General features: G+C 40.8%; 1 protein-coding gene across 7 annotated transcripts in view; it reads right to left on the reverse strand.

Annotated features, from left to right (window-relative positions):
• Myo6 (myosin VI) overlaps positions 1-21,041 on the reverse strand; it is a 135,376-nt gene that overhangs the window by 28,963 nt on the left and 85,372 nt on the right. For all 7 annotated transcript variants that reach the window (XM_042687091.1, XM_042687095.1, XM_042687094.1 and 4 more), the window contains 9 exons: positions 19,871-19,962; positions 17,731-17,803; positions 15,747-15,874; positions 11,986-12,081; positions 11,525-11,695; positions 7,253-7,291; positions 5,702-5,795; positions 2,587-2,717; positions 2,433-2,510 (listed from right to left, as the gene is read on the reverse strand). In XM_042687091.1, coding sequence (XP_042543025.1) covers positions 2,433-2,510; positions 2,587-2,717; positions 5,702-5,795; positions 7,253-7,291; positions 11,525-11,695; positions 11,986-12,081; positions 15,747-15,874; positions 17,731-17,803; positions 19,871-19,962 — 902 coding nt within the window. The remainder of the gene's footprint in view (positions 1-2,432; positions 2,511-2,586; positions 2,718-5,701; positions 5,796-7,252; positions 7,292-11,524; positions 11,696-11,985; positions 12,082-15,746; positions 15,875-17,730; positions 17,804-19,870; positions 19,963-21,041) is intronic.

Genomic DNA, 21,041 nt, shown 5'->3' on the forward strand with positions numbered 1-21,041 from the left:
GCATGCCACTACAAGGGCTTGAACATGGGGCCTGGGCTCTGTCCCTTAGCCTTTTCACTCAAGACTGATACACTACCGTTTAAACCACAGCTTCACTTCCAACTTTTTGGTGGTTGGAAATAAAAGTTTCACAGACTTTCCTGCCTGTGCTGGCTTCAAACCACTATCCTCATATCTGAGCCTCCTCAGTAGCCAGGATGAGCCACTGGTATGGGCCAGTGTTTGGCCCAAATTTGACTTTCTAAAAATGGTTGCATGCCAATCACAGCCACAGCTTAGCATGGTGTAATGCGAGCTCCAAGCAGTAGCTGCACTGAAATGTGGCCTTTCTCTTCCCTCTTTCCTTCAGAGTCTTTTTTGAGGAGTAAAGAAGGTCACTGATTACTAGGTAGCAGATTCAATCATAAAAGTTGAAAAAAAATCTTAAATGGGTTAATTACAGAGGACTAGCAAAAAAGATTTTTATTGAGAAAGATGATAGAAAAGGACAGAAATATCTCTGCCCTAGCAGATTCTTTAGCCCTGGACTAGTGAAGGTCCTGTTTTATTTATTTCACTATTGAGATTATTCTGTTTCTCCCAATCACCACCCCATTTTAACCTATTTTTTTGTTTGTTTTGGTCAGTCATGGGGTTTGAACTCTGGGCCTGGGCACTGTCCCTCAGCTCTTCAGCTCAAGGCTAGCTAGCACTCTACCACTTGAGCCACAGCACCACTTCCTTACCAGCCACATTTTAAACAAAGATAAGGAAATACTGCTAGGAGATTAAAGATAACACAAATAAAATAGACCTTTAGTTATTAATAATTAGAGTGAAATGTCTTACCAGAATATCACACTAATCAAAATTAGATTAAAGGTAACATAATGAGATTACAGATTTGAGAGTCTATTTGTTCTATGTGATTTGAGAGTCTATTGTTCTAGGTGGTGAAGAAATCTTTCTGATTTGGGGGGAGGTAAGACCATGTACTTTCCCAATCCAGCCATTAATTATTAAGTAATTGTGACCTCTCTCAAGTAAGAAAAACACTGAGTTTATGATATGTGTCTGAGTGAAACTAAAGTGTCTCAAGAGTTTTATGTTCTTTTTCTCTTAATTTTTTTTTGTAGGAAGTGGTATGGATCACCTATGATAAAAAGTACTCACAGGAAAGAACACTCATTGGTAACAAATATTTAACATTCATCTCATGCTTAAAAATGTGAAATCAAGCTGGCTGTCAGTGGCTCATGCCTGTAATCCTAGCTACTCAGGAAGCTGAGATCTGAGGATCAAGGTTCAAAGCCAGCCTGGGCAGGAAAGTCCATGAGACTCTTATCTCCAATGAACCACTAGAAAACCGGAACTGGTGCTGTGGTTCAAGCGGTAGAGCTCTAGCCTTCAGCTGAAGACAGCATCCAAGCCCAGAGTTCAAGCTCCACGACCACCACCAACAACAAAAAAGTGAAATCAGATTTGTGATTAACTAGATAAAAGAGCTAGTTCTTAAGGTTTTACTTAATCTAACTAGTTTCTTGGCTATTTAAATTCAGTAACAATTGTGTTTACAATTAGAGGATGCAATTACTAAATCAATATTGAAGAATTCAGGAAAAATGAGAATGGGAGTTAGGTACTTCTGTTCTGAACACATTACTTATAAAGTATTCTACAATCTATGAATATCAAAACTATAGGATTATATTTCCATAGTTACACATGAAAGGATTTACTTATTCATTCTGTCTAGGTTTTAGGAGGGGAGAGTCCAAACTCTAGTCCAATCTCTAATACTATTAAGTACAGGTATAACATCTATTTAATATACCTTTTCCTTAACAATGGAAACTCTAAGTACTATGAAATCTCAAGTCATTGAAGACTGCATGAAGACATTTTAGAAAAACTTTCAACTTGTTTAAATATTAACCTCTATTTAAGAAAAAAATTCAATGTTCTGATTCTAACACTAAGTAAAACTGAAAAAAATGGGAAAATTATGTATGTGTGTATACACATATATTTCATGCTGTTGATACCATACAATCCTAATAACAATATAAACCATTAAACCATTATTACCTAAATTATTACCATTATTACCTATCTACTAATGCTGAATGCTGGTAGCTCCACCTGTCATCCTAGCTACTCAGGAGGCTAAGATCTGAGCATTTCAGTTCAAAGCCAGCCAGGGCAGAAAAGTCTGTGAGACTCTTATCTCCAGTTTACCACCAGAAAACTGGAAGTGGCACTGTGGCTCAAAGTGGTAGAGCACTAGCCTTGAATGAAAAAGCTCAGGGACAGTGCCCAGGCCCTGAGTTCAAGCTCCATGACCAAACAAACAAACAAACAAACAAATAAATAAATAAAAATTTTAAAAAATAAAAATCTACTAACCCCTAACAGATTCATGATGTTAATGTTTAAAATAAAAATAGACTTACTTTGCCAGGTCTGAAAAATACTTTTGTTAATCCAAACTTATAGTCAACTTCATTTAAGCCTAAAGCTTTAAAAAGAGCCTGAAAAATAGAAATTCCAATTAGTAATAGGAAATAATTCATTGTTCAGAAATTTCCATTTTAGTGGCAGCTGTACCTTACAAAATAGCCTTGGATCCAATCTTGCAAGTTTATCCGGCATATACTTTTTGTACATGTTGTAGAGTTCATGAAATGAAGCTCGAGATGGGAAACCACCTTGCATCAAGTCCAAAACAGACACCATACCTAGATTCAGAAACACACATCAGGCCCATTACCACCAGTGAGAAATGACATTGTTCTAGTCAACATACCCCAACTGATCCACAGCCTGCAACTTCTCCAGTGCAAGGCCATCTACAGCCAGCTTGAACGTTTCTTAGAGGCAAACTACTGCTCTCTAGAACGCTTGAGTCTAGTTCACATTGTTTTAGAATCTCTATCATAGATAACAATATATAAAGCAAAGCCCTACACATGGCCATTTTCTAAGTACTGAGGCTAATTTTAGAACAGTGTTCTGACAGTCTTCCCTAAAATATTCAAACACAACTTTTCCCAAGGGATCAAATAAAGCAGAAGGAAAAGACTAGAGAGCTCACTATAAAAACCTTTTATTTACCTGTGAAATAAAACTAACCAGTTGGGAAACCTATAGGATAATTGTATTATCAGTTCAAGTCTACTAGGTGCTTAATTTCAGCCTTATTAATGTGAACTTTTCAAGAAAAGGGTGAAATTGGTTGGGAAAGACTCAACAGCTAAAGGCAACACCAAGACTTTCCTTTACAACACCTGGCTTTCAGGTGTTGAAGCTGAGACTGCTGAAATCAATCCAGAAATGATTAGTTAATAAAAAATGTTGGAACAGGTGACTAGCCATTTTGTTTCATGAAACTATGACTGGATATATACCCAGAAGCAAGCCCGGGCAGGAAAGTATGTAAGAACCTTTGTTGTTGTTGTTTTTGGTCACAGGGCTTGAACTCGGGGCCTGGGTAACCCCCCCCAGGCTTCTGCTCAAGGCTAGCACTCTACCACTTTGAGCATGAGGCCACAAGTTCAAGCCCCAGTACTAGCACACACACACACACAGAATCAATACTTGAATAAAGAATAAATGTCAAGTACGGCCAAGGGAATATAGCAATGCCTATTCACAGATGACTATTTAAATTTTAATAGATTAAAATTAAATTATTTTTAAAGTTTATTTCAGTTTTAAATAAGGCTTGTAGTCACATTTCAAATGCATGCAAGTCAAATGTGTCCACCTAGTGCCTGCCATATTGAATAACACAGACACTAAGTACTTCAATCATCCTGGAAAGTTTCACGCGCCACAACTGATAGAGAATGACAAAAACAAGTCCATTCTAAACTCAAAAATTCCCTAAAAATAGCATCCAGGTGGAAGGAAACACATCTGTAGAAGGATTGAGAACGGCCAGTAATGCACAAGAGAAATGGTATGGTTGGTGTGGGGGCAGGGGAGGGAGAAGCTGGGCTGGAGGGATTGGCCATGGCGGCCACATCTGACTTAGGAGCCAAGTGACCACTGCACCTTAACTAGAGGAAGCTGATCCTCCTGAGGAGAAAGGGAGTGGAAGGCGAGAACTGGGAAATCCAAGGACTACAGTTCTCACAGGAGGAGGAGTGAGGCCACGCCCTCCTGACTGGTTGTATGGGAGCCAGGAATGACCTGGGGCTGTTGAGTCCACAAGGAGGCAGAGCAGATGTAGGGGAGACTCTTAAACAACTTTGTTTCAGTTTTTCTGTTCAAGGCTGGTCCTCTACTATGTGACCCACACCTCCACTTCCCAAAATGTATTGTTAGGAGGGGCAGAGATCAAGGGGAGGAAGGGCAGACAAATGGAGAGAGGGTGGGAGAATACAGTCATAATATTCAATGTACATGTGTGGTGATGAAGGATATAGGAATATCGTAATGAAAGGATGGGTGGGATTGGAAGGGATGATGGAAGAACGATGGAAGGGAGACACTGATCAAGATGCATTATACTCATATACTGGCATGTTGAATTGAAGTCCTTTTGTACAAGTACCTAATGATTTTTAATTATATAAATTTTAAGGGGGGAGGGGTAATACCAGACATGGTGGCTCAAGCTTGTAATCCTAGCAGGCAATGATCAAGGGGCAGAAGTTCAAGGTCAGCTTGGGCAAAAGAAATTCCTGAAACTCCATCACAGCCAATGGCTGCGCATGATGGTGTGCACTGGTTATCCCAAGAGACAGGGGTCAGGGAAGCACAAATGGGAGGATCTCAGTCCAGGCTAGCCCAGGCACAAAGTCAGACCCTACCTGGAAAACACCCAATTCAAAAAGGGGCTGGAGGTGTGGCTCAAGTGATAGAGCATCTGCTTAGTAAGTGTAAAGTCCTGAATTCAATCAGATACCAAAAGGGATGAGTGGGCTTGTAAACTTAGCTTCAGTGTTTTAAAAGTTTTATTTAGACAGGTTCTGGTGGCTCATACATGCAATCCACGCTACTCAGGTGATTGAGATCCAAGGATTGTGGTTCAAAGCTAGCGGCGGGCAGGAAAGTCCATGAAACTCATCTCCAATTAACCACCAGAAAACCAGAAATGGCACTGGGACTCAAGTGGTAGAGCGCTTGCCTTGCACTAAAGAGCTGAAGGACAGTGTCCAGGCCCAGAGTTCAAGCCCCACAAATGACAAAAAGTAAACTTAAAAAAAAAAAAAAAAAAAGCCCAGGCAGGAAAGTCCATGAGACTTTTCCATGAGACTCTTATCTCCAATTAACCACCAGAAACCAGAGAGGTGCTATGGCTCAACATGGTAGAGTGCTAGCCTTCAGCGTAAAAGTTCAGGGACAGCACCCAGGCCCTGAGTTCAAGTCCCACAACTGACAAAAACAAAAAAGTTTTATTTCACAATAAATTGTTTCACACTATTGCTCAAATAATTTGCCATCTATGCTTTTCTTATAGCTAATGGGAATATTTTTTAAATTTCATTGTACTTCAAGTGATCAAGGTAATGATAAATTATTTGAAATTATGTATGGAATCATGTACATGTGTATATATTGACCCCAATAAAGTCTGCTGAAGGACTGGGGTAGACCTGGCATGTCTGGCATCCAGGACTCAATCCCCAGCAGCACAGAAGTAAATCAGTAAGTAGCCCTTGAGTTATAGCTACGGACACACACAGTGACACAGATTTGGGAAACAGGGAACTACCTGAACACTGAAGTTGAGACAGAATCTGAGCCCCTTCGAAGTGGTGGCTTGTCATCTTTAAATTAGGTTTGATGCAGCGAATAAAGCTCGCTCCCTGGGGGAAGAAAGGCAATTTTTGAGATAACACATATGATAACATGGTCACTTTTTGTTTCTAGAAATAACAGTAACCTTCGGTGCATATTAAATATTAGCACATGAAAATCACCAAGGAACATAAAAATGTATTATCGTACTTCTATTGGTTAAAACCTAAACTACATATGAGACTCTGTCTCACAAATAAACAAAGGCTGGGGATATAGTTCAGTAATAAGAGTGCTTGTAGGTTCAATGCCCATCACTACATGGGGAAAAGTAAAGAAAGGAAAAGAAAAAAAAATCGCAGGGTGAACCACTAAAATGCATAGTTAAATATAAGCCCTTAATAAATTTTGCTTTTATAAAAAGACATAAAACTATTGGGTGTATTTTTGTCCATATCAAAACTGCAAGAATAACACAATCAAGTTAAATTATATCCTAGACTTGATCTTAAAAAAGTAATAGCCTCTTTCATCAGTTATTCATTCTTTCCACCTTTGTGAAGTACAAAATAATTTTAATAAGCTCAAGAGTGCCATGTGTTTATACAATAATTTGACTTCACATATATATTTGACATTTCTCCAGAACAAACTTAGCCAAAACAATAACCATTTTAGAAACTAATTTCTTTTCTTTCTTTTTAGCAGTATTAGAGTTTAGAAATTAGGGCCTCATACTTGCTAGGCAAGTGCTCTACCACTTGAGCTACACATAAGTGTCCCTTTTTGCTTGTTATTTTTCAATTAGTCTCTCTCTCTCTCTTTTTCCCCCTCCCCCCTCCCTCTCCCTTTCCTTCTCCCTCTCTCCCTCTCCTTCTCCCTCCCTCTCTCTCCTTCTCCCTCTCTCCCTCTCCTTTTCTCTCTCCTTCTCTCCCTCTCTCTCTCTCTCTCATCCTGGGGCTTAAACTCAGGGATTCAGTGATGTCCCTTAGCATTTCTCTGCGGAAGGCTAGTGCTCTGTCACTTAAGTCACAATTCCATTTTGTGTTTTAGTGATTATTAGAGATAAGAGTCTTATAGGCTTTCCTGCCCAAGTTGGTTTCAAACCATGATCCTCAGAACTCAGCCTCTAAAGTGGCTAAGATTACAGGGCACCAGGCTTGATCTCTCATTTTTACCAGGGGCTAGACTTCAAATTTCAGTCTTCAGTCTTCTACCTACACCTGCCACATACCTGGCCATTACATGTGCATGCCACCATAGCCAGCTCATTTGTTGAGATAAAGTCTCACTAACTTTTTTTGCCCAGATTGATTTAAAACTGCAATCTCCCATTTATGCTTCCAAAGAGCTGAGATTAGTGGCATGATATACTCCACCCAGCTTTTAAAAAAATAATTTCTTTTTAATAAGAGGAAACTGATTTAAAATATACTTCTCATCATTCCAGGATTCTTGTTCTAATTGCTAGTAATGGTTTTAAAGGATCTTCAAAAACAGATATTTTGTTTTTAAATATACTCACGGTACTTCGAAGTTTATCCAGAAGCAAATTTAACTGTGTCTGTAAAAGATAGGAAAGCAGCTCATTTGAGAGTGAAAGCACGTGTAGTAGGGTGAGTTCACGCTCACTCTCCATTACATGCACAGATGACATTCACACACAACACATCACAGCGCGGCCACCTCCAGGGCACAGACTGGCAGAGAGCACAATGCAGCCAAGGGCATATATGGAATTAAAACAGCAGAACTTGTGTCATCAGAAAGAATGGCAAGGAGTAATGCTAACACACATGCATGTCTGCAGGGAAGATGAATAAGGGAATGACTGCAGACAATGAAGGAAGTAAATGAGAGGATGGGGATGCGTTCACTGTGAGATCAGTGAGGTTGTGTTTGAACACATGCAAGCGAGGTGTAAACTAAAGACTGGGGTTGGTGTATATGTAATACAGCATACATAAAATTCTTTGGTTAACCTGCAAGAATGTTCTTCACTATTTTAAAATTTCAATTGCTTTCTAAAACTTTGTGTTTTCTAAAATAAAGTTGGCAGTGAATATTATGTAACAACAATGAATACTGTTACTACTTTCCTACATTTTTAATATTAATAATTATTATTAATCCTGGTTCAGGACATTATCATTTATTTACTGCTCTGCAAAATAAACTGTGTAAAAATCTTTATCTGGATTTTTATATGGAGATACTTATTATACAATTTAGAAAAGACCAATTAAGAGGATTTTTTCCCCTTGTTTTTTTTTTTTTTTTTAATAGTACCAGGGTATTACACTCACAGCCACCCACTTATTAGGCAGGTTCTCAGCCTCACTTTGCTTTCATTATTTCTTTTTAGATGAGATCTTACATCCTCTGCCCTACTGATCCACTTGGAACCAGAATCATCCTAACTGTGCATTTCAAGTAGCTATTTTATTTTACTTTCTTGAGATAGGTTGTGCTAGCTTTTTATGTGAGCTTTCCTTGAGTAGAGATTTTCCCAATAGTTGGGATTATAGGTGTCAGCCACTAAGATATAATTCTCAAATTAATATATTAATCATAGGTACAATTTATAATAACATGTGTGCTTTTACATGATGTTTTTCTGTGAGTAAGTACTGCTCAAAATGTTTCAAGAGCATCACTGTGCTTAAGAATATATTATTGCCTTCATTATACAGGGAAGACACTGAGATCCAGGGAGATTAAAAATTTGTCCAGTCATGGACAGTCATAGCAAAATTTTACATTCTCCTATCTATGACAGTAATGTATGACTCCATATTACAAGCTTAAGTTATTCAAAAGAATTTGAGGTTGGATTAAAGAGATCCAATTATCCCCATTTATCTGGTGGGCAGAGTTCTAACAACTTTAATCAACCTGGATTCTAGCAGAAAAGCAAGTAGGAGAGCCACCAAGGCAGAAAGAAAATAACTTGCCTTTCATCCAGGTGCCTTCATCCACAAACTAATCTTGATATTCCCTCCCTCCCCCGAAAAAATTGAGATGGAGTCAGAAGACTAGAAAAAACAAAATTCAACTAATAACAGTAGGAAAAAAAGAAAAGAGAAAAGTCCATCTCCAAAGAACAGAAGTCAAGAATCATAAAGCAGAAAGGTAAGGCACTGAGCAACTCATGTTTTATTTTAGTTTTGAAACATACAACTATCTGTTTATATGAGTAAGATTTTCATAGAAAAGAATTCCTTCTTCGAAAGCATCAGCAGTTAAGAGGGTTGTTTCAGGAGCCTGGAAATGATCCTTTGCGTGGGAGCCCTGGGTCCCTGAGACGGGGTAACTGAGTGTCATACAAAAATATGAACTCCTTGACTTATGTTTAAAATTAAGGTTCACATTTTACATCAAAGTATCCCACAGAAACACATAGGAAATATTTTATTAGTAATATTCAGTTATAGCTTTCAGCAGTTAATGTAAAAAGTACATAATTGTTTGTTCCTTTGCTTCTTTATGTACTGGGGCTTGAACCCAGGGTGTCGAGCTCTGGAGACTGGTGTTCTACAACTTGAACCACACCCCCACTTCTGGCTTTTTCCTGGTTAACTGGAAATAAGAACCTCATGAACTTTTCTGTCCAGGCTGGCTTCCATCCTCAGATCTCAGCCTTTGAAGAACTAGAAACACAGGCATAAGCCACCAGTGCCCAGCTTACATGATGCTGTCTAGAAACAGTTCTAAGACATTTCTAGGTTCAATGAAGATTATACAAATCAAAGAGAAACTTTGAGAATGTCTTCATTTTTATTCATGTTACCTAAAATTTCAGTATGTTCTTACTAGTAATAATACTATATTATTACTGCAGAAATATACATAACAAATTATATCCATTTCAATGAAGCAAATTCATTTTTCTTTTGAGACAGTCTTTCCATGCTGCCTAGGTCGGCAACTCCTTGCCACAACTGATCTTTCTGTCTCCATTTCCCAAATAACATGAGACTACAGGTTGCACTGCATATACACCAGTTTCACTATTTTAAAACCCATCTATTATCAAGGCACCGGTGGCTTATGCCTATAATCCTAGCTACTCAGGAGGCTGAGATCGGAGGACTGAAGTTCAAAGCTAGCCTGTGCAAGCAAGTCCATGCGACTATTATCTCCAATTAACCACCAAAGAGCCAGAAGTGGAGCTGTGGCTCAAGTAGTACAGCACTAGCTCTGAGCAAAAGGCTAAGCTGGCACAAAAACAAAACAGAACACATTTTTTAAAAAGTCTATTCAAGAATAGAAAAATATTCAAATTGTTGCTTATTAAGTGCATTAGGAACTCCTAATTAATGAATACAATTTTAAGACAAAATTCAAAGCTTTTTTATTTATTCATCTAAAATGTATTATGAGCTTTTGCCTATATTTAACTTTTAAAAAGCCTTAGCTTTTAGAAATATGATTTCATCAAACTGCAGATTTGGGGCCCATTCAATCTAAAAGAAGTTTTATACTATTAATTAATAGAATTCTGATATTAATTATCATTCCTGATTGTATCATTTTTAATATTTAAAGTACATGTTTTATAGAGCAAATATGGATTTTTTATAAATATAAGAGCAATAGTTTATGTAACATAGAAAAATTAATTTCACTTCTATGATTCTTTTTTTTTTGTTTTGTTTTGTTTTTGGGTCCGGTCGTGGGGCCTGAACGCTGTCCCTCAGCTCTTCAGCTCAAGGCTAGCACTCTACCACTGTGAGCCACAGCACCACTTCCCGCTTTTTTCTTTTTGCTTATGTGGTGCTGAGGAATCGAACCCAGGGCCTCAGGCATGCAAGGCAAGCGCTCTACCACTGAGCCAACTTCCCAGCCCCTTCTATGATTCTTTTTAAGCACTTACAGATCACTACTTTTTTTGTGTACCAGTACTTGGGCTTAAACTCAGGGCTTTGCTTGACTTTTCCATCAAAACTGGTATTCTACCACTTAAGTCACATTTCTACATCCCCATCTCTTCACTGGATATATTATAAAGCTTTGTTCACTAAAAGATTTTTTTTTAATTAAAAGATTTTAAAGTTGTTTTGTACTAACTGCTCAATAATTGTAACTAATTAATAGCATTCTATTTCTAAGACAACCTCTTCTCGGCTTTCCAAGAATTCCTAATCAAAAACTAACAAAAGAGATGAAATATTCTTTAATGTTAAATAAGCACTTTAACAAGTTTGCTACACCTGAGCCTTTATCTGTGATGGACATTATCAAAAGCTTTCATTCAATTTTAGTGTCGTGTGCATGCTCCTAACACCACTGTGAGAGAAAAACACATGGAAATGAGTTACACACTGGCTGACCACTTGCAAGGAACTCTCCTTAACATGCCCAGCCACTGGATGGATGGCAGTCCCAAGGCGATCGTTACCTGGAGGCCGGGCTGGGCCTGATTGTCCTCTCAACTAGTTTTCTCTAGCCATTCGGAGCTGGACTATTCCAGCTAAACCAAAACTGCTGAAGGAAGGAGACAGAAAACACAAGGAGAAGAGAAGGTTTGAAGGTCAGCCACGCAGTAGAAGGCAGGAGGGACATTAGGAGAGCTCTCAGGTGTGTGACGCCCTGAAAAAGGACACGATCCCAACATTTCTGTGTTCAGTGGCGGGGGCTTCATCAGGCCCTCTTACAGTACAGGTATAAACAGTGCCGGTCTTCTCCTGGCACATACAGCATATCTGACTGTCATTTACATTATCCACTTTAGAATAGAGAACAATGTATGTTATTTTAAATACAATTTTTTTAAAGATTCATTTAATATGAATACCTTAAATTTGTTTCCCACACTGATGAAGCTAAGTTTTCCGGCTTTCTGTTTCGTATCTTTGTTATTTGTAGACGATTCAAATAATTCCCGTATAAACTTATCCCTGGATTCACATATTAAGGATTCCAGAGACATATGCAATGCATCGTTATTTTTCTCCACAAACTGAGTCTGCAAGTTAAAGCAAGAAGAACAGTTCAGCCTAGCTGAGGTAAATCCCCCGAACCTCAGCTCTGCCTGACAGAACTTTAAGTGATCATATCCCAGCTGCCCAACACAGTCACTATGGGGTAATGGTGGATGGTTAGCACCGAGCATGGCTGGGGCAGCTTGGGGCAGAACTACTCACTTCATTTCACTGACGTGAAGATTTACATTGCCATTCCAAGTCGGTGGGGGGAATACCACACTACCGTACAGCTCCAACATTAAGAGGTTTTCTGCTTATAAATCATACTCACTGTTTCATAGCACACTGCCCCTGCAAAATGCCTGATAATAAAACCTTCATCATCTCTGAGATTCCTATGGACTGCCAGCTTAGATTTCCTGGGAATCTGGAAAACAATACGTGAAGGTGTTACAAACTTTCCTTTGGACAACATTAGATGGAGAATAAATTGTAAGGGCATTTTCAAACTTTTTTTTTTATAATTGCACTGCTTTTGGACAATGCTTGAACTATAAGTGAAATCTAAAAAGTATTTGGTTGTAATCTCTAAGGGGAAAAAAGTAGGTGCTAAGGACAACACACACAAAAGCACACACATACATGTACACACGTGTTATTCAGGTTCACATGCAAAAACATACAAACTTTCCATCTACAACATGATGTTTGATTCTCATGCTGATTAGAATTTTTCAGAGAATTTTAAGCCTCCCAAAGCATGTGGCACTTGTTTTAAGGATAAATTTTCATGTGCAGCCAGGTAAGGAAACACCTGAACTCAGCACAGGAACTTGTCCACAGTTTCAAAACCAACCATCTGGGGGCTGGGAAGGTGGCTCAGTGGTAGAGCACTTGCCTTGCATGCTCGAGGCCCTGGGTTCAATTCCTCAGCACCACATAAGAAAAAAGCCAGAAGTGGCGCTGTGGCTCACGTGGTAGAGTGCTAGCCTTGAGCTGAAGAGCTGAGGGACAGCACCCAGGCCCAGAGTTCAGGCCCTACGACTGGACCCAAAAAAAAAAAAAAAAAAACAAAAAAAAAAACCAACCATCTGAACAGGTTCTTGGACAATGATCCTGAACCTCTTTCAAAGCAATTACATCATTTTAAAGGTTGTACCATTTAATTGTGGGATCTCGTGTTTGAATTAAAGTTTCTGAAATACTTTCAACATATGTGATCATTATCTGATCCTCAAAACAGCCTATCAGAGTGTGTGTGTGTGTGTGTGTGTGTGTGTGTGTGTGTGTGTGTGTGTGTGTGTGTGTGTGTGTGTGTGTGTGTGTGTGTGTGTGTGTGTGTGTGTGTGTGTGTGTGTGTGTGTGTGTGTGTGTGTGCGCGCGCCAGTCCTGGGCCTGGGGCTTGAACTCTTGTCCTGAGCTCTATCCATAAATCTTTGTGCTCAAAGATAGTGCTTTACCACTTGAGCCACAACTCCACTGTGGCTTTTGGGTGGTATTTAGAGATAAGAATCTCACAGACTTTCCTGCCCAGGCTGGCTTTAACCCAGGATCTTCAGATCTCAGCCTCCTATGTATCTAGGATTACAGGTGTGAGCCATCGGCACCCACTATCACCTCTTTTTTTAACGAGGGAGAGTGATCACATCTATGATCACACAAGTGATCTATGAGTTGGGAGGCGCAGAGGCTTGCTCAAGGTTAGAGAATGTTTAGAACACAGAAGCTCTTCTCCATCGAGTAGGAATAGAAGCTCTGTGTGAGATCTCCTGCCTGCTTGTAATCTAGGCTTCCAGGCAGGTCTCTTCCGCTTCCCCTATTTGTCTCCTCTCCCATAGCTTGTGGAAATTACTAGGATTAAATGCAAATGTTCAAGTGAAAGCACTCCAAGAGTGCCCATGCTAAGAGTTCTTTACTTGGTAGTCCCAAAGGAACACCAAGTACCAGCCTACATAAATGAGGATTTATGTGCTGTCTTGTTCTGATTCCTCTTTGAAAAAAAATTGCCAGGTCCTTCCCCATATGACATGTCTCTGAGGTCCTGAGCCCAGTTTTGTGGACTAGACCCGTGGTCCACTTGGAAAAGGAAACTGGGTCTCCAGCCTGTGAGTTGTCAACACAGAGAGCTCCACAGATATTTTCAGCGTTGAGTACAAGCTTTGTGGGGAGTACACGGTGTCTCCATCTCCACCGAGGTAACAGTGTCACAGGTTGAGTATTACGTGAAATAACGAGGACACAGAAGAAGGACAAGTCACCTGAGCAGGCGGCTAGTCTAGGATTCCAGATCACAGAGGAGTTCATGCAATCACATCTGTTTTTCAAGTAAACCTACTTAGCCTATTTACCACTGACTTAATACATGGGCATCATCAAGGTGTTTGGTTTCTGGTTTGTTTGTAGTGTGTGTTTTTTATAACATTTTTCTTTTGGGCTTTCTATTTTTTAAAAACATAGTAATGAGTAGCAAGCACAATGGTTGATTTGTGTATATACTGGGATGGTGTCAATCATGAAAGGAAATAAAAATACTTGTTACCATACCTCCTGAGGTCATCAGAGCAATGACAGCTATGCTGCAATCTCAGAATAATTCCCAGAAGGGGAGACGTTTGCCTGCTAGCACCCTAATTCCACAAGTGACCCTAAGCAGCTTTTATCTTCTTTTCCCCTCTTTTCACGGGGTGACTGAAGGAGGAAGGCAGGGGAAGGCAGAGCAGCGCTGACCTCTGTGGTGGGAACTGGCATCCTCATTGCTCAGTGCCTGCCTGGCACTTTCTGGGTGTAAGAATAAAGTCCCACTTGTAGGATCTCAGGGGATGACAGCTGAGAGGGGATACCAACAAAACCTTATACAAACACAGCAAGCACTTCAGCTTCAAGTGGGCTTGGGAACCTAGTCTTTGGCTTTTCCAGAAGTGTGGTCTTACTTATTTCTACCACTGTCTATGTCTATTTTCCCTTTATACTACCTAGTCCTGTTGCTTCAGCTTCTATCTCCCTCTCTGAGTGCATTTCCCACTCAAAACTCCCAGGAAGGAGACCAAAATGAATTGGTCATCACCACCTAATCCAGGTTTCTTCCACCAGAGTTTTTTTTTGTTTTTTTTTGGTTTTTTTGGGGGGGGGGTCCGGTCATGGGGCCTGAACTCTGGGCCTGGGCACTGTCCCTCAGCTCTTCAGCTCAAGGCTAGCGCTCTACCACTTGAGCCACAGCACCACTTCCGGCTTTTCTTCTTTTTGCTTATGTGGTACTTAGGAATCAAACCCAGGGCCTCATGCATGCAAAGCAAGCGCTCTACCACTGTGCCAACTTCCCAGCCCCTCTTCCACCAGAGTTCTAAGCCACACACACGAATGTCATCCCCTAGAACATTGCCTAGGTCATGTGATACAAAACAAAGCCACCAAAGGCCACTTAGTTCAGAAGGAAGAACATGAGACCAATAGGTAAATTTCTTTGTATAGACAGACAAAATTCTTTCCATTCAGAGAAAAAGAGATTTGATTATATAGAGCTTTACCATTACAGATACATACATAGATAAAAACACAAACACAGATAGACAGACAATTGATATATGAATAGGTAAGAAACAGATGATACAGATGATACATATATGTAGAGAGAGAGAGAGATGATAGCTCAACGATGAATAGATGATAGAAAAACATAGAGAGTAGAGTACATGATAAATATATATATATATAGGACAGATAGATGATAGATACATATAATAGATAAATAGATTCATATAGAAAGGCAGATAGATATGGTAGATATGTAATAGATGGATAGATTACATGATAAATATGTACACAAGATAGATATTTGATAGACATAGATATGATAGGTAATAGATTGATAGATGATAGGTAACTGAAAGGTAAATAATAGCTATAGATGACAGATACATAATAGACAGACAGATAGATAACAGATTGATAGAGTCTATCTGTAGAGGATGCTGAGCCATCGTCACTCTAAACCTTCTATGACTTATGTTTCTGGCCAGCAATGTCCACTGTGTAGTGGATCTCCCCGCCTCCCCTCCCCCCAAGCACAGTCAGCACATTAAATGGCAAACTCACAGTGAGTCGGAAATGGTCCTTGTGCTTCTGGTGAACAGCAGATGTGAAGTGCTGGTCACTGGGCTGGGGAAGGCGATTTTCTTCATCCAAAATATCCAGTATTCCCACTAACTTCACTTCAATTAAATCTATTTCAAAAACCAAAATACTCAGGATAGGATAAAAAACAACACTTCACAATTTATGAGTCATAAATTTCAAAGGACTGGTTACCTACAATATGACAGATAATACTTTGAAAGTATTCTATCAAAGGGGATTGAGAGCAAATGGAACTTTATTTCAAATCTGGCCACTTGTTGGAAGGTAACATCATAGCTTTAATGCATTAGAAAAAAACAACTCATAAGGAGAGTGACTAATCACCACTCCATTTGCAAGCCAGCATAGCAGGCTGAGAACTAGAAACTCCCCTTCACCCAGCTAACTCCTCTTCTGAACACGAAGTAAAACGACAGAAGCTTTGGCCTGCCCGGGTTTTTATACAGCAAAAGCTTTCATTATGCTTTTTTCTGTTTGTTCAAAGTAAGTATAAAATTTCAACTCCTTAAACACTATATAAACTATTGACTGGGATAGGGCTGAATTGAGCAAGAAGAGAAATCAAGATTCTAATTAAATCAGTCCAAAAAGGATAGTTTGGGCAGTTGGTGGCGGGAAGAGTGTGGTGACGCAAGCTGCTGACGAGAGCAGAGTCACAGATGGAGGAAGAGATGAGGATGAACTGGAAACACCCGGAAGGGGAGGGACTCCACCCAGACTGCCAACCACACAGTCAAAGGCACTGAAGGAAGACAGGACTGTGTGTTAAGGGAATGTGGGGGGGCAGGGGGGCAGGAAGGATGCCAAAGTGGTTTGAAAAGTGTAAACTAACATTACTATTAGTGTAATGTTATGATGTCCAAGTCTAGTACACAAGTTACTGATGGATCACCAAATTTGGCTTGTAAAACAAACAGCTTGCCCAACATCTGATTTCAGAGATGGGGCGGGAAGAAAAGAAAGAGATGGGCAGCTGTTGGGGGACCACAGGGAACGGTGGCTACACTGCACTGCTGAGACAGACATGGAAAGCGGGGTCCTGGTGGATGGTGTGGTGTTATCTGGACCGGACGTGTGGGACCACAGAGGACCCCTTACAGCCAGAGCAATGCTGGCCTGGCCTCTCTGAACAGGCCCGAGGCAAGCCCCGGCAAGCCCAAGGCCTTGTCATCTGAGGTGACAAAGCCATCGGCTCCCAGCCTCTGACGCCTCCTCCTCACTTGTCTACATATCCCAATAACAGAAGAGGTTTTAGAAAAGGCTTGATTTTGATACCTAGAAAAATTACTTCTCAACAGCACTAAAGAAGTAAACTTCAGCAGGGCACCGGTGGCTCATGCCTGTAATCCTAGCTACTGAGAAGGCTGAGATCTGAAGATCATGGTTCAAAGCTAGCCCCAGCAGGAAAGTCTGTGAGACTCTTATCTCCAATTAACCACCAGAAAACCGGAAGTGGTGCTGTGGCTCAAGTGGTAGAGCGCTAGCCTTGAGCTGAAGAGCTGAGGGACAGTGCCCAGGCCCAGAGGTCAAGCCCCACAATGGACCAAAAAAAAAAAGTAAACTTCTTGCCAAGTGCTAGTGGCTCATGCCCATAATCTTAGCTCAAGAGTCTGAGATCTGAGGACCCTAGTTTGAAGCCAGCCTAGGAGGAAAGTCCAAGAGACTCTTACCTCCCAGTTGATCAGCAAAAAGTCCAGAAGTGGAGGTATGGCTCAAGTGGTAGAGTACCAGCTCTGAGCACAAAAGCAAAGCTAAAATGTGAGACTGTCAGTTCAAGCCCCAATAGCAGCACCAAAAAAAAAACAAAAGTAAACCTCTCTCAAATACCACAGTTCCCACCCTGTAACTGGTGATGTGTATAAAATCAGAGCCCAGAAAAATTCTCATAAATGTATCCATTGTATGTATCCCATACTTTCCATAAATGGAAAACAATACATACCTATGCAATCCTGATTATCCACATAATGAACTTCATTCACACCCAAACCTTCCTTCTGATATAGTTCTTGTTCCTGTAAATAAAGTCATTGCAATTACAGCTATGGAAATACTTATGCAATATGGAAGAGTCAATATACTAAGCTCATGGATACTCAGATTTTTTTTTAATGTAAAGGATATTATCAGATGGATGACCCATGGGTGAGATTAGGTTAATGTGCCCTCATATTTTCTTTCTGAATATCTAAATCTTTTCTCCCCTGAACTGTACTAGAAAAGTTTTCTGATATTCTAGAAGGTACTGACCACTTGAGCTTAGTCTAAATTTGAAATTCATTTATTGTAATGATTATAAAAGTCACCATAAGTGAATGCCTGTGGCTCACGCCTATAATCCTAGCTACAAAGGAAGCTGAGCTCTGAGGATCACACTTTGAATCCAGTCTAGGCAGGAAGGTCTCTGAGACTCATGTCCAATTAACCATCAAGAACCTGGAAGTAGAGCTGTGGCTCAAATGGTAAAGAATCAGCCTTGAATGTAAAAAGTTCAAGAGACAGATCCCAGGCCCTGAGTTCAACACACATACACACACACACACACACACACACACACACACACACACTCACACTCACACACACACACACACACACACACACCCAGAGTCACCATACATGAAGGCATGTCTTCTCTTTAGGTGGCTGTGACTTCTGGATGGACCTTGGGGCCGGGTTAGTTGGATGGAAGATGGGCATGGGAGGTAAGGGGCAAGCATGGGAAACGTCAACAGGCAATGGAAGACCTAAGCCTCTGGCCAGAGCATTTCCAGAGCAACTCTCTCACCAATAAGAATCCAGGACACCCATTTATCTATGTCACAACCTAGCTTGAGCCCATGAGTGACGTGTATGACAGCTGGGAAGCCACAGAGACAGAACTGCACTGACTGTTGGGCAAGGCATACAGGAGGCCCAGCACACCTCAGCCAAACGCAGCACAGGGCAGAACTCGGGAAAGAGTGGGGCTGAGGTGAGCACAGGAAGAGCTAGCAGTGCTCACACAGAAGAAGCAGAGGCCTCGGGCCAGCAGCAGGTGGGAAAGGGGGCTCAGCCTGCTGACACCCCTAAAACAGCTAAAGTGCTCTGGAAACTGATTTCTTGTCCATCCAGAAAAGATGGAGCTGGACTTAAACTCTCCTTATCCCTGGCATCTGCAAGCAGCAAAAAACCGCTCCAATGATACAAAGGAAGGTAAATCAAAGGTACAAATAAAAATACTGGAAAATGGAAATGGCACCATGGCTCAAGTGGTAGAGCACTAGCCTTGAGCTGAAGGGCTGAGGGACAGCACCCAGGCCAAGAGTTCAAGCCAAACGAGCAACAAACAAATAAATAAAATAAATAAATAAAAATAAAAATACAGGAAAATGTTGTGGAGAATTCAAATGTAAGGGGTAAAATAATGTGTCTAATCACGAGTTCATGGATCCAAAGCTACCTTTGGATTAGAAAGGAACGTTCTGGCATCAGTATTGTAGGTGTTAGCCTCTGTCCTTACTGTGGGCAGAGGAGGGAAGTTCTTAATGAACCAGAAATGGAAGATGGTTGGCCAGGGCTGGCTGCTTAAAGGCCACAGCAGTACACCCCAGAGCCTGGAGCTTGGGGCTCCCTGGCCTCTGGCAACAGATGTAAGCAGGCTGCAGCGGCAGTGGCAGAAGCAGACTCAGGATGAAGGACAGAGAGGCAAGGTGAGGGATGAGAGGGCAGGTTAGTAATGGCGCACGTAGAGATGACCAGAATCAGAAAAAGAAGTAAGCTGGACGAAGTCTGGCTGAAGTTGCTAGCAAGAAGTTGCAGCTCTTCCCTTCTGAGGAAGTACCTACTAAGAGTGTGTCATCACAATCTGAGGTGCATGGCTCAAGTGGTAGAGCACTGCCTTCCAAGTACAAGGTTCTGTGTTCAAACCTTACCACCAAAAGTATTCATCAGGGTCTTAAACTTCAGCTACCCCTGCTTGCTGGGTGCCCCTCTCCCTTCCCTCACCTCCTCCCCTTAATCACAGCACCCACTCAGTCTTTCTCTTCCCTGGAAGTTAAAACAATTCAATGCAAATCGGAGTTTCAAATTACAGCTGCAATTACCTCCTTCAGAATCCTTTCGTTAAAAAACTGTTGAAGTTTCTCGTTGCAATAGTTGATGCAAAACTGTTCAAAACTGTTGTGCTCAAAGTACTCTGAAAACATAAAACCAGAAGCAAGGCCATCAGCGATCAACTCCCACAAATGGACTTTGGTATAAGAGGCTGGCATCTCAATAAATTCATTTAAAATTAGGCTTAAAAATAAATACAATTATTCGACACTCTCTCAGGTGTTTTTATTTCAAGACAAATTTGCTGGGCACTCAAATTCAGCCTTAGAAATAGCTTTCTCTAAATCAAACCTATACTGAGGTTCCATCTCACCCCAATCAGAATATCAGCCATCCGTAAAACAAACAACAAATGCTGGTCTCACTTTTGTAGTGCTAAGGGCAGGGAAGAACTGAGATACACCATGGGTATGAAAGCAATTCACGCAAATGCTATGGAAGTCAGTTGGTATGGAGGCTCTCAGGAAACTAGAAGTAAATGATCCTGCTGTAGCACTCCTGCATAGAATCCAGAGCGTGTAAGTCAGCTTGCAGCCAAGGTGCCACACATACATCCTTGTTTACAGCAGCATTATTCACATTAATGGACTCTCCTAGGTGTCCATCAACCACAGGATGAGAAAGACAATGGGGAACATATAACAAGTGGAGGAGTCTTCAGCCATTGACACGAATGTCACTTGCAGGAAAATGAGTGGAACTGGAGAGCATCACATGAAGCGAAGCAAGGCAGGCTGCAAAAGACACACGCCACATGTGCTCTCTCACAGAAGTGCTGTGGTATAACGGGGAGGCAGAGGGTCTATGTGGGGCTGGACACCAGCAGGAGTTGGACAGTGAAAGGGTAGGACAAAGTACAGCAGTGAAGATGACCAAAGCACAACATACATATGTATGTAAACGATATAAACCCATTACAATTATTTTAAAAGTAGGGGAGGAAGGAATAAGAGTAAAATTGCATCAAAGCAGTTTATATGAATATTCATTAACATCAATAAAATCCCTTTGTACAATTAATATAAACTATTTTTTTTTTATGTAGGCTAAATGCTGGTGGCACATGGTTATAATCCTAAGTACTTAGGAGGCAGAGGTGGAGAGAATTACGGTTCAGGGCCAGCCCAGAAAAAGAGTCCACAAGAGCCTCACCTCAACCAA

The sequence above is a fragment of the Dipodomys spectabilis genome, unplaced genomic scaffold (assembly GCF_019054845.1).
Source record: "Dipodomys spectabilis isolate Male_0828 unplaced genomic scaffold, ASM1905484v1 ptg000102l, whole genome shotgun sequence".
Classification (NCBI taxonomy): domain Eukaryota; kingdom Metazoa; phylum Chordata; class Mammalia; order Rodentia; family Heteromyidae; genus Dipodomys; species Dipodomys spectabilis.